Genomic DNA, 13278 nt, shown 5'->3' with positions numbered 1-13278 from the left:
ATGATCAACAAATTATTACATTTTAAACTCCATTCATATTACCTGGTTTCCCAAATTAGCTCTTTCTGTAAACAGGGCTGCTCACAGCCAGATAGGAACCTCCTACACTCTTCCAATTTGATACTTACTGTTCTGGCAAACCTTGACAATATCAGAATTCCCATAACTGTGCTAATCTATTGGAAAACATTCAATAGTACATTCAGTCAAATGATCAGATCCCCACTTCTCCCCCAATACCCTGCCACTATTTTCTCGATTTCATTCCCAAACCTCTTCCTTCCATTTCCCATATTTCTCTTCCTCCCACTGCCCCTTCCCACTCTCCAATGGGCCAGGTATCCACCTTCTTTTACCCTCTTTAAACTGAATGGTAAACATTGTTCTCACTCCATGTCCAAAGGAGGAAAGTTTACTTCAGAAAATATTTATTTTGAAATTCATGTTTCTGTTTAAAATCAACATAATTTCAAACTTTAAATTCTTGACTAACCTTTTACCAAGAACATTTTTTAAGGCATGTTGCTTCAGTATGGTTCTCAACAGCTTATCTGTAGTTTTCTTTGTATCTTTAACAGCCAGCTCCTTTCTCTGCCACCTGTTAGTCTAAGATAGAGGATGACTTCATGTAAAGCAGGAACAAATGCCAGTGTGTAACAATTCAGTACATACATAGTCCTGTAAATATCAACTTGGCTTTGGCAAAGGGAACTGAGTGCAAGTTTAACCCCATCTCAGATGGAACTCTCTTCAAGCAGTAACTGAGGGAAAGGTATGTTTGAAAAACAATTTAGAATCTGTAATTTTTGTCAAATTTAATACTTTTGTTAACTTTTTCCATAATAAATTCCCATGTTCATAACGGTAATAGAAGCTGCCAAAATAAACTTACCTACCTCTGCCAGTGAGGGTGCTGTAGACATTTACATTACCTCACCTCTCATTCTGTACTTCAGGAAAACAGTCAGATTTCAATCACAACTATTCCTCTGTTCCCTCAACTGCATATTAATAACACACAGGACCAAATATATAATGAAGAGAGAACATAAATCAGTACCAAATTATGCTCGTGTGTCCTAGCCCATTCTTCAACAATACTTGTGATAGGTTATGTACTTTTGTGAGAAAAAAAGGTGCACTATGATGGGTGATGGTCCCTTTAAGAACTAGGGGCTAAATATTACTGTTCCCTGCTGGCTTTGCTTTTGGCACTGGAGCATAAAAGACATATCCAGTGGACACTATGGGTGGCATGGTGGCTCAGTGGTTAGCACTGCTGCCTCACAGCACCAAAGACACAGGTTCATTTCTACCCTCGGGCGCCTGTCTGTCTGGAGTTTGCATTCTTCCTGTGTCTGTGTGGGTTTCCAACAGGTACTCCGGTTTCCTCTCTCGGTCCAAAGATGTGCACGTTAGTTGGGTTGGCCATGCTAAATTGCCTGTAGTGCCCAGGGATGTGCAGGCTAGGTGGATTAGCCCTGGGGAATGTGGAGCTATGGGGACAGGATGGGGGCATTGCAGACATGATGGATCAAATGGCCTCTTTCCAGACTTTAAGGATTCAATGATTTTTAACTCACCACCTTCCGACCCCTGGCCCAAGCTCTCATCCTGGTTTGGTTTGGGACGATGGGGGGCAAGTGGCAAGCAGCAAGCAAAAAAAAAAATCAATAGCCTGCCCAACATTTCCAAATAAATGACTCAGGGTCAACTGAAGGTCTTAAAACTGATTCAAAGTATAACAATGGTTAGAGGGAGTGGGCAACCTTTTCTTAAAACAAAAATACAATTTTAAAATGGTGAGAAGGAAGGGGGTAATGCTGTCTTTTTGAGAGTCCCATATGCCCATTGGGGAACCACTCATAGAGACTCAAAAGGATAATGCCTTCCTTCTTACCTGCTTCCACTTCAAAACTCCTCAAACCTCTCTTTAAAAGGTAAGCAAACTGACATTGTCTAAGACCCAACTTTGTTTCAGAATCGACCAAGCCTCCTCTGTGGGCCTGTCAGCAATTCCAGCATCACCTGCTATACTGCTCTGGCACTACTGACACTGTTGGAAGAGCCAGCAGTTCCAGAGGGTGGGACCTCCTCCCCAGTGATGGGCAGAAGTAAGATTCCAGCAGTTCAGCCACCAGCAGCGCATTATGGCTGCTGGGTTGGCTTCCTTCTGACCAGCAGATATGCCAACGTTTCTTCTGGGATGATAAGCAATTCACACTCCTACATACCCTAAATGTCTGCCTGAGATTCTTCTGGGAGATGATTTCTGGTAAAATTTGCATGCAGCAACTGATCATGTGACCAAGTTGCATGGGGGAATGGACAATAGAAAATTGATCCAAAATGTATTATGGGAAAGAGGAATCTAGATTGTGTGGATTATTCTGCTTTGGAACAAGCTGACCGCAGATAGAAGGAACACCTCTTTCATTCAGTTGAAATTCTAGATGCTAACCACAATTGGTGTGAACACGTGGATAATCAAGGGATTCCTGAGAGTCAAATGTCAGAGGCAGTTAAGCTGAGGGAAGAGAGACAGTTCTTAGATAGGAAACTCCTGAGTTAAAAGAACATTGTTTGATTCTTTTTCAGGATATGGTTGTTATATATCTCTAATTGTCTTCGACAAGGTGGTAGTGTGATATCTTCATGAACGGCTGTAAATTGATGTGGTACACCCTCCAGTCACCGAGCATCAGTGGTCAGAGTGAATGTTGAAAGTGGTGAATGGGGTACCAATCAAGTGCGTTGCTTTACCTTTGACAGCAGTCAGTTTCTTGACAGTTGCTGAAGCTGCACTCATCCAGGCAAACATGCTTGCTACTAATAGATTTTTAATAGTGAGTATGGGAGAAAAGCAGTCTGTGATTGAGGGGGAGTGAGCAGTGGGAAAGTGAGTGATAGTACATTAGCTACAGCATCGGAGAATGTGTGCTGTAGTAACTTAGTGCCTGCCACTTCATTATCTGTTCCATGGTAGCACTGATGTGCAGCTTAGAAAGAACATCGCTTTGGATACATCATGCCACATATAAATTCATTTTAAAAAATTAATTAGTGCAACTCTTACCGAGGAACTTTTAGAAGCCTGCATAAAAGTTTTACGTTGTTATACAATGTCTTTTTAATAATTTTGAACTTGAAATAAGTTAAATGACATTATATTATTTGATAGTACTTACCAAAGTTTGTTTCTTGAGCAGAGGTGTCTTTCCATCAAAAACAATTACTGGTCGAATTCGATAAAACAAAAGCTTACATAGTCGATGCAGCAAAATCAGAAGGTGAGCATTTGGTACAGAATTACCATGGCGATCCCTTGCTCCCTTCACTGCTTGATTTAACCAAATGCTGATATCTTCGAACAGTGGTTAAAAAAACTTTATGTTTATGTATTGTTTGATAAAATTTTTATTTAGCTTCACTGAGACAACACTAATTCAAACTGGAAATAAACCTGGGGTTGCATTTTCATTCAAATGCAGAGGGATACAAATGGCCACATTTCACTTTTTTTGGGAGCAATCCAATTTTCCTCTGGATGTTTTGTGAGTGGGGTTTGCCAGCAGAAAACACACACAGTCCTGCTGTGGTTGTTTTGCCATTTGAAATGGAGGATGAAATGCTGGATTTCTTTCAGCAACCTATTTTCTCTGGGAATTCTGGATTTTGGAAGCAGCCCAGATTGAAGAGGGTTTGCTGAAGTGTCTAGAATGCTCTGAAAAGTGTAAGATATTTCACACCTTCAAATGTCACTATTAGATACGGTTTAGTGATACAGATGTATTTTTAACGCAATGATTCATTTATAAGCACTTGTGTTTTAAAATGTTGACCCTTACATTAACCATTCCCTTGTGTAATTGTTCACATGAAGTACAGTGCTATACCGATGCAGTTAAAACCATTAAAAAAGTCCGGTCAGCCTGTGCAGTCAGACCTTCTGTGATTTAAATGGTGTTAATTGATTTACTATAACAATTCTAATCATGTACACTGGTCGACAGCCACTCTGCTTTGAAACTGAAATAAACATACAATATTCCATAATTTCCTACCCCAGACTGTTGTTTGGGCAACTCTAGCCAATACCAACCGTGGGTCGATTTTTATATGCTGATGGATTGCAACACAGTAGATGTCCCATGCGACTGAGAATGAGTGTCAGATCCAAGCAGTTAAACATATGGCAGTTTCAATGTGGGATTGCTGATTTTGTTGACATGAGTCAATCAGATTACAAGTATTACAAGATATTTTTAATATGGCAGAATACATTTTCTTCTCAAAATCAATGATATGGAGGTTGTAAAATCAGACATACATGGAGTGTGCAGTTTGAAAGCCACAAGAGAGTAGAGGTTAGGCTTTTCTGAGCCCAGAGGAAGTTTTGGCCCGAGGGACCAATAAGATACAAGTGTAGTAGTCACAGTAGAACCCACAGATGACAAACTACACATTAGACACTTGGATTATAAACTGAAGGAAAGGTGACATAAATAAACTTAAAACCAATTCAGTGTCTACATAGTTAAACTCCTTGTTTTATTTCTAAACCACCAGAAGATTCAAGTTGATGATTTTCAAAATAAACACTGGAAATTTGTACTAATGTGACTTTTTAAATTGACATCAGCGACCTGAATCCAAAGTCAAACACCAACTTGACACAAAAACAAAGCAGCACAAGGACCTTCACTTCTCCTCCTGGTTTATGCATAATTCGGGAGCTAAATATTAGGCAGAACATATAAAAAATTAGATAAAAATTCACGTCAATCAATTTGTCCTGAGGCTGCTCTCCTTATTGCTGATACTAACCTCTCATTACCACTGGGACTTACATCACAAAGTGAAGATCAACAATAGAGTTAGAATGCCAAAAGCCCAAGTGATATAATTTGCTTTGTCAGTTTCAACCAAAGCTGTGCATACAAGTCCTTCTAATGGTCAGCAGTCGTTACATAAAGGATACCAACAGCGAGTATTTTTCCTTCAAGAGTTTCTGGATTGATGGGTTGTCCTGTACACTCCAGCAGTTTCCACAGTCCCTTAACCCCCATAATGCTGATTAAATTCACACGAATTCTGTAAGGAAAAAAATAAAAATACATTCACCCAGCACTTTTTGTAAGCATGGAATATTTTAAAGCACTTACAACTACTTGTATCACAGAAGAAGGCCAGTCAGTGCATCATGTCCATGGACATCAACAACACTCTCGACTACAGTAATCTCATTTTCCAATTGTTGTTGTGTAGCTCTGGTGACTATGGTAATGCAAGCAAATATCTGAATGCTACTTCATTGTTATGGGAGTTTCTGACTTTTCAGACAGTGAGTTCCGGATTCCCACCAAACTCTGGGTGAAAAATCTTTACCTCAACTTTCCTCTGAGGCTTTTGCCTTAATTCAATGCTCCAGGTTATTGACTGTTCCACTAATGTGCCTTCCTATCAACTCTACCTATGCTCTGTTTAATCTTATATCCCTCCATTACCTCACTCTTAAACTTCACTGCTCCAAGGAAAGTAACCCCAGTCTTTTCTCATAGCTGTGATCCTCCAGGATCAGGCAGCATCTTCTGCATCCTCGCTACTGCAATTGCCTCTTTCCTATAATGAGGTGACCACAACTGCCTAGAGTACTCCAGCTGCCATCTAACCAGCAGATTGTTTGAAATAAAGCTACCATTGTAATGTGGGAAATGTCATAGACAATTCACATCTAACTCCCAACAACAGAGTGACAAAATTAGCTGTTTTGTGACATTGACCAATTGATAAATATTAGTCAGGCTGACACATCACTTTTTTTTAAAAATTGTATCATTGAGAATCTTCGAAGTCCACCATGGAGGCAGACGGACCTTCGGTTTATCATGTCAGTCCAAAAAAAAGACACCTTCACCAACTGCAATTTTCCCTCAATTAGAATCATAGAATTGTCAATTTAGTATTAATTCGGGGGAAATTATTGGAATTTATCAGAGACAGATCGGTTAAACAAATTGTTGGTTCTAACTGTTCAAAAAGGGTTAGTATGAAGTTATGAAAAGTGCTGATGTCTGATTCATGTTGTTACATTTTTTGAGGTGGTCACAAGTGCACTAGATCTTTGGATTTCCAAAAGGTATCTGATATGTTCCACACTGAAGACCAGCAGACAATATATGGAATTATGGATTGACTAGAATTAGGAGGGCGAAGAGGGAATCCATAACGAAGAGGAACAGGAGTAGGCCATGTGACTTGTTAAGCATGCCCTGCTGTTCAAACGATCACAGCTGACCTGCCCCAAACCTCAACTCCTTTTTTGTGTCAACTTTACATTGCCATCAACTCCCTGATATTTCAAAAATCAATCCATTCAGCTGTGCTTGTCAATTTTTTCACCTCAGCAATCATAAGAATCTAAAACAGGAGCAGGCGTAGGAAATACAGCCCCTCAAACCTGCTCCACACTTAACACAATCATAGCTGATCTCATCTTGACCTCAACTCCTTTCCTGCCTGCTCCCTATCCCAATAACCCTTTAATCTGTTACTAATTAAAACTCTGACTATCCTGGCATCCACCACCCTCTGGGGTAGTGAACGCCATAGATTCACAGCCCTTTGAGTCTTTTAGAGTCAGAGTCATAGAGTTATACAGCACAGAAACAGACCCTTCGATCCAACTCGTCCACGCCAACCAGATATCCCAACCCAATCTTGTCCCACTAGCTAGTACCCGGCCCATGTCCCTCCAAACCATTCCTATTCATATACCCATTCAGATGCCTTTTAAATTCCGTAATTGTACTCGCCTCTACCACTTCCTCTGGCAGCTCATTCCTCACACGCACCATCCTCTGCGTGAAAATGTTGCTCCTTAGATCTCATCTTTCCCCTCTCACCCTAAACCTATGCCCTCTAGTTCTGGACTCCCCCACCCCAGGGAAAAGACCTTGTCTATTTACCCTATCCATGCCCCTCATGATTTTATAAACCTCCATTAGGTCATCCCTCAACCTGTAACACTCCAGGGAAAACAGCCCCAGCCTATTCAACCTCTCCCTATAGCTCAAATCCTCCAACCCTAGCAACATACTTGTAAATCTTTTCTGAACCCTTTCAAGTTTCACAACACCCTTCCGCTAGGAAGGAGACCAGAATTACATGCAATATTCCAACAGTGGCCTAACCAATGTTCTGTACAGCCGGAACATGACCTCCCAACTCCTGCCCTCCTCAATTCTCTTTGTTACTTCTTCAAAAAACTCAATCAAGTTTGTGAGACATGATTTCCCACACACAAAGCCATTTTGACTATCCCTAACCAGTCCTTGCCTTTCCAAATACATACATCCTGTCCCTCAGGATTCCCTCCAACAACTTGCCCACCACCGACGTCAGGCTCACTGGTCTATAGTTCCCTGGCTTGTCTTTACTACCCTTCTTAAACAGTGGCACCACGTTAGCCAATCTCCAGGCTTACAGCACCTCACCTGTGACTATCGATGATACAAATATCTCAGCAAGAGGCCCAACAATCATTTCCCTAGCTTCCCACAGAGTTCTCAGGTAGCGCTGATCAGGTCCTGAGGATTTATCCACTTTTATGATTTCAAGACATTCAGCACTTCCTCCTCTGTAATATGGGCATACCATCTATTTTCCTACATTCTATGTCTTCATTGTCCTTTTCCACAGTAAACACTGATGCAAAATACTTGTTTAGTAAACCCCCCCCCCCCCCCCCCAAATCCTGCAGCTCCACATAAAGGCCGTCTTGCTGATCTTTGAGGGGCCCTATTCTCCCCATAGTTACCCTTTTGTCCTTAACGTATTTGTAAAAGCCCTTTTGATTCTCCTTAACTATTTGCCAACGCTATCTCATGTCCCCTTTTTTGCCCTCCTGACTTCCCTCTTAAGTATACTCCTACTGCCTTTATACTCTTCTAAGGATTCACTCGATCTATCCTGATTATTCCTTCTTTTTCTTAACCAAACCCTCAATTTCTGTAGTCATCCAGCATTCCCTATACCTACCAGCCTTTCCATTCACCCTGACAGGAATATACTTTCTCTGGATTCTTGTTATCTCATTTCTGACGGCTTCCCATTCTCCAGCCGTTCCTTTACCTGCGAACATCTGCCTCCAATCAGCTTTCGAAAGTTCTTGCCTAATACCATCAAAATTGTCCTTTCTCCAATTTAGAACATCAAATTTTAGATCTGGTCTATCTTTTTCCATCCCTATTTTAGAACTAATAGAATTATGGTCACTGGCCCCAAAGTGGTCCTCCACTGACACCTCAGTCACCTGCCCTGCCTTATTTCCCAAGAGTAGGTCAGGTTTTGTACCTTCTCTAGTAGGTACATCCACATACTGAATCAGAAAATTGTCTTGTACACACTTAACAAATTCCTCTCCATCTAAACCCTTAACACTATGGCAGTCCCAGTCTATGTTTGGAAAGCTAAAATCCCCTACCATAACCACCCTATTGTTCCTACAGATAACTGAGATCGCCTTACAAATTTGTTTCTCTATTTCCCTTTAACTATTAGGGAATCTATAATACAATCCCAATAATGTGATCATCCCTTTCTTATTTCTCAGTTCCACCCAAATACCGTCACGATGTATTTCTGGGAAATATCCTCCCTCAGCACAGCTGTAATGCTATCCCTTATCAAAAAAGGCACTCCCCTCCTCTCTTGCCTCCCTTTCTGTCATTCCTCTAGCATCTGTATTCTGGAACATTAAGCTGCCAGTCCTGTCCATCCCTAAGCCATGTGGTCTAGGTTGGATGATTGGTGAGTTGATGGGCCAAATGGTCTCTATCGGTACTACAGGGATTCTATGATACAAAATATTGGTTTAAATTTCCTTTTGTTAATTTATTATTAATTTGAATATTGCATCCTGAAAGAAATCTGTGGAAGATGTCTTGGTGAGGTGCTGAGTGCCCTTGTGCATAAAACTCACTGACCCTTTAATTCTGTGATTATTTAGTGTATGCTAGTATACTGGCATGTGAAGTTCAAGTCTGAAACGTTCAAGTCAAATCATTCTGTACATAAGTACATCAGTCCCTTACTATAGTCCTTATATACTCACGACTGTCTGGCCAAATTCAGCTCTAGCTCCATTTACAAATTTGTTGATGCCATCACGGTAGTGGGTCGGACCCCAAACATGATGAGACAGAGTACAGGAAAGAGATAGGTAGCTTAGTGGCAAAACGTAAAGGCAGCAATCTGTCCCTCAATGTCAGCAAAATGAAGGAGCTGGTCATTAACTTCAAAGTGGAGTGGCGGATGCACCCCGTCTGTATCAATGGTGCTGAGGTGGAGATGGTTGAGAACTTCAGGTTCCTGGGAATAATTATTACAAATGATCTATCCTGGTCCATCTACATCAATACTACAGTCAAGATAGCACACCAATGCCTTTCCTTCCTCAGAAGGCTAAGGAAATTCAGCGTGTCCACAATCACTCATCAATTTTTATCGATGCACCACTGAAAACAGCTTATCTAAATGCATCACAACTTAGTATGACAACTGCTCTGTCCAAGGCCAAAAGAAATCACAGAGAGTTGTGAATGCTGCCCAGTACATCATGCAAACCAGCCATCCTTCCATTGACTCTGTCTATTGTTTGCGCTGCCTTGTGAAAACAGTCAACATTATCAAAGTCTCCTCCCACCTCTTTTCCATCCGGCAAAAGTTACAAAATTTTGAAATTACGTACCAACAGATTCAAGAACACCTTCTTCCCCACTGTCATCAGATTTAGAGCAGAACTCTCATATCTTTCTCTGCATCTTCTCTGTAGCTGTAGGACTATATCCTGCATTCTGTTCAATTATTCTGATGTACTCATGTACAGAATGATTTGTCTGGATAGCGCACAAAGCAATATTTTTCACTGTATCCCAGTACATGAAATGTTGGTGCTTCATTCTTATGCATTCCTGGCATACACTTCTATGCTCCTCACTGAACCTGACTTAAATGTCTGGCTTACTGATAACAATACAGTGAAGGATAGATTTGCCTACAAGGCTACAGACTGAAATGCAATCTGTTCCTGCCAATAGTGCCACAGGTTTGACCTGTCCTGTCCTGTCTCTATCCAATTTATTCCAGTGTCAGTGAGACACATGGAGGGGGCTTGGGTAGGTGAGGGGGCTAGGGTAGGTGAGGGGGCTTGGGTAGGTGAGGGGCTAGTGTAGGTGAGGGGGCTTGGGTAGGTGAGGGGGCTTGGGTAGGTGAGGGGGCTTGGGTAGGTGAGGGGGCTTGGGTAGGTGAGGGTTTCAGTTCCACAGGATTTCTGCTCCTGGACAATCAATTGGCCACTGCCCAGGAAAGGTACATCTCAGCAAGGGCAGAACTCTTAGAACTGAAAATGTGTTGCTGGAAAAGCGCAGCAGGTCAGGCAGCATCCAGGGAACAGGAGAATCGACGTTTCGGGCATAAGCCCTTCTTCAGGAATGAGGAAAGTTTGTCCAGCAGGTTAAGATAAAAGGTAGGGAGGAGGGACTTGGGGGAGGGGTGTCGGAAATGCGATAGGTGGAAAGAGGTCAAGGTGAGGGTGATAGGTCAGACTGGGGTGGGGGCGGAGAGGTCAGGAAGAAGATTGCAGGTTAGGAAGGCGGTGCTGACTTCGATGGATTTGACTGAGACAAGGTGGGGGGAGGGGAAATGAGGAAACTGGTGAAATCCGAGTTCATCCCTTGTGGTTGGAGGGTTCCTAGGCGGAAGACGAGGCGCTCTTCCTCCAACCGTCGTGTTGTTGTGGTCTGGCGATGGAGGAGTCCAAAGACCTGCATATCCTTGGTGGAGTGGGAGTGGGAGTGGAAGGGGGAGTTGAAGTGTTGAGCTACAGGGTGGTTGGGTTGGTTGGTCCGGGTGTCCCAGAGGTGTTCTCTGAAACGCTCCGCAAGTAGGCGGCCTGTCTCCCCAATATAGAGGAGGCCACATCGGGTGCAGAGGATGCAATAGATGATGTGTGTGGAGGTGCAGGTGAACCTGTGGCGGATATGAAAGTTTCCTTTGGGGCCTTGGAGGGAGGTGTGGGCGCAAGTCTTTCACCTCCTGCGGTTGCAGGGGAAGGTGCCGGGAGTGGAGGTTGGGTTGGTGGGGGGTGTGGATCTGACGAGGGAGTCACGGAGGGAGTGGTCTTTATGGAATGCTGATACGGGAGGGGAGGGAAATATATCCTTGGTGGTGGGGTCCGTTTGGAGGTGGCGGAAATGACGGCGGATGATGCGCTGTACATGGAGATTGGTGGGGTGGTAGGTGAGGACCAGTGGGGTTCTGTCCTGGTGGCGGTTGGAGGGGCGGGGCTCAAGGGCAGAGGAGTGGGAAGTGGAAGAGATGCGGTGGAGGGCATCGTCGACCACGTCGGGGGGGGGGGGGAAATTGCAGTTCTTGAAGAAGGAGGCCATCTGGGTTGTACGTTTTTGGAACTGGTCCTCCTGGGAGCAGATGCGGCAGAGATGAAGGAATTGGGAGAATGGGATGGCGTTTTTACAGAGGGCAGGGTGGGAGGAGGTGTAGTCCAGGTAGCTGTGGGAGTCGGTCGGTTTGTAGTAGATGTCCGTGTTGATTCGGTCGCCTGAGATAGAAATAGAATGGTCGAGGAAGGGGAGGGAGGAATCTGAGACTGTCCAAGTGAATTTGAGGTCGGGGTGGAAGGTGTTGATGAAGTGGATGAACTGTTCAACCTCCTCGTGGGAGCATGAGGCGGCGCCGATACAGTCATCGATGTAGCGGAGGAAAAGGTGGGGGTTGGGGCCAGTGTAGTTGCGGAAGATGGACTGTTCCACATATCCTACGAAGATGCAGGCATAGCTGGGGCCCATGCGGGTGCCCATGGCTACTCCTTTCGTTTGGAGGAAGTGGGAGGATTGGAAAGAGAAGTTGTTCAGGGTGAGGACCAGTTCAGTCAGTTGAAGGAGGGTGTCAATGGAAGGATACTGGTCGGTACGGCGGGAAAGGAAGAAGCGGAGGGCTTTGAGTCCTTCGTAATGGGGGATGGAGGTGTACAGGGACTGGATGTCCATGGAGAAGATAAGGCGTTGGGGACCGGGCAAGCGAAAATCATGGAGGAGGTGGAGGGCATGGGTGGTGTCCCGAACGTAGGTGAGGAGTTCTTGGACTAAGGGGGACAGGACCGTGTCAAGGTATGCGGAGATGAGTTCGGTGGGGCAGGAGCAGGCTGAGACAATGGGTCGGCCGGGGCAGTCAGGTTTGTGGATTTTGGGCAGGAGGTAGAAGCGGGCAGTGCGGGGTTGTGGGACTATGAGGTTGGTGGCGGTGGATGGGAGATCCCCCGAGGTGATGAGGTTATGGACGGTCTGGGAGATGATGGTTTGGTGGTGGGGGGTGGGGTCATGGTCAAGGGGGCAGTAGGAGTAGGTGTCCGCGAGCTGGCGTTTGGCCTCAGCGGTGTAAAGGTCGGTGCGCCAAACTACTACCGCGCCTCCCTTGTCAGCTGGTTTGATGGTGAGGTTGGGGTTGCAACGGAGGGAGTGGAGGGCTGTGCGTTCCGAGGGTGAGAGGTTGGAGTGGGTGGGAGGGGTGGGGGAAGTTCAGGTGGCGGTTAATATCGCGGCGGCAGTTTGCTATGAAGAGGTCGAGGGCAGGTAGGAGGCCAGCACGGGGTGTCCAGGTGGACGGGGTGTGTTGGAGGTGGGAGAAGGGGTCGTCAGAGGGTGGGCGAGGGTCTTGATTGAAGAAGGAGGCACGGAGGCGAAGGCGGCGGGAGAATTGTTCGATGTCGTGCCTTGTGTTGAACTCGTTAATCCGGGAGCGTAGGGGAATGAAGGTGAGGCCTCTGCTGAGGACTGATCTTTTATCCTCAGAGAGGGGTAGATCTGGAGGGATGGTGAACACACGGCAGGGCTGGGAGCTAGGACCTTAGAAGACAAGATAATAACGTGGAGAAAAAAGTAATCAGGAGGTCTCCTTTTAGGGTCACTGACTAAAATGATAGAAGTATAAAAGAGACGAAACCTTACACAGGAAGGTTTACCTGTTACCTCGCACAGGGTCTGATCCTCTCCCTGTGTAAGTCCCGAACCCCTCCAGCCAAAGTAATATTACCGTCAGGACGCGAACTCTTTGGGGGATGTTCAGCACAGCTGGCCACAGGAAGCGCACTTTGCCGGGAGCGGGGCCCAACCATAACCGGGAGGCCGCAATCTCACCCGCATCCCCATCCCACCGAGGGGGGTCGGAACCAAGATCACCGGAAGGAGCCGGCGGAAGACA

General features: G+C 44.7%; 1 protein-coding gene across 2 annotated transcripts in view; it reads right to left on the bottom strand.

Annotated features, from left to right (window-relative positions):
• The window catches only part of ercc5 (excision repair cross-complementation group 5), a 60232-nt gene extending 46988 nt beyond the window's left edge, over positions 1-13244 (bottom strand). The window contains exons 1-4 of one of the 2 annotated variants that reach the window (XM_087987844.1): positions 13040-13244; positions 4982-5094; positions 3189-3364; positions 494-606 (exon numbers count right to left, since the gene is read on the bottom strand). In XM_087987844.1, coding sequence (XP_087843970.1) covers positions 494-606; positions 3189-3364; positions 4982-5069 — 377 coding nt within the window. In that variant the 5' untranslated portion in view covers positions 5070-5094; positions 13040-13244. The remainder of the gene's footprint in view (positions 1-493; positions 607-3188; positions 3365-4981; positions 5095-13039) is intronic. The other variant, XM_087987843.1, reaches the window with a different exon arrangement.
• Between the last annotated feature and the right edge of the window lie 34 nt (positions 13245-13278).

This window comes from Chiloscyllium plagiosum, unplaced genomic scaffold (genome assembly GCF_037043375.1).
Source record: "Chiloscyllium plagiosum isolate Xiang-an unplaced genomic scaffold, Cpla_swu_hap1 HiC_scaffold_6, whole genome shotgun sequence".
Classification (NCBI taxonomy): domain Eukaryota; kingdom Metazoa; phylum Chordata; class Chondrichthyes; order Orectolobiformes; family Hemiscylliidae; genus Chiloscyllium; species Chiloscyllium plagiosum.
This window is presented reverse-complemented; position numbering and strand designations above follow the sequence as displayed.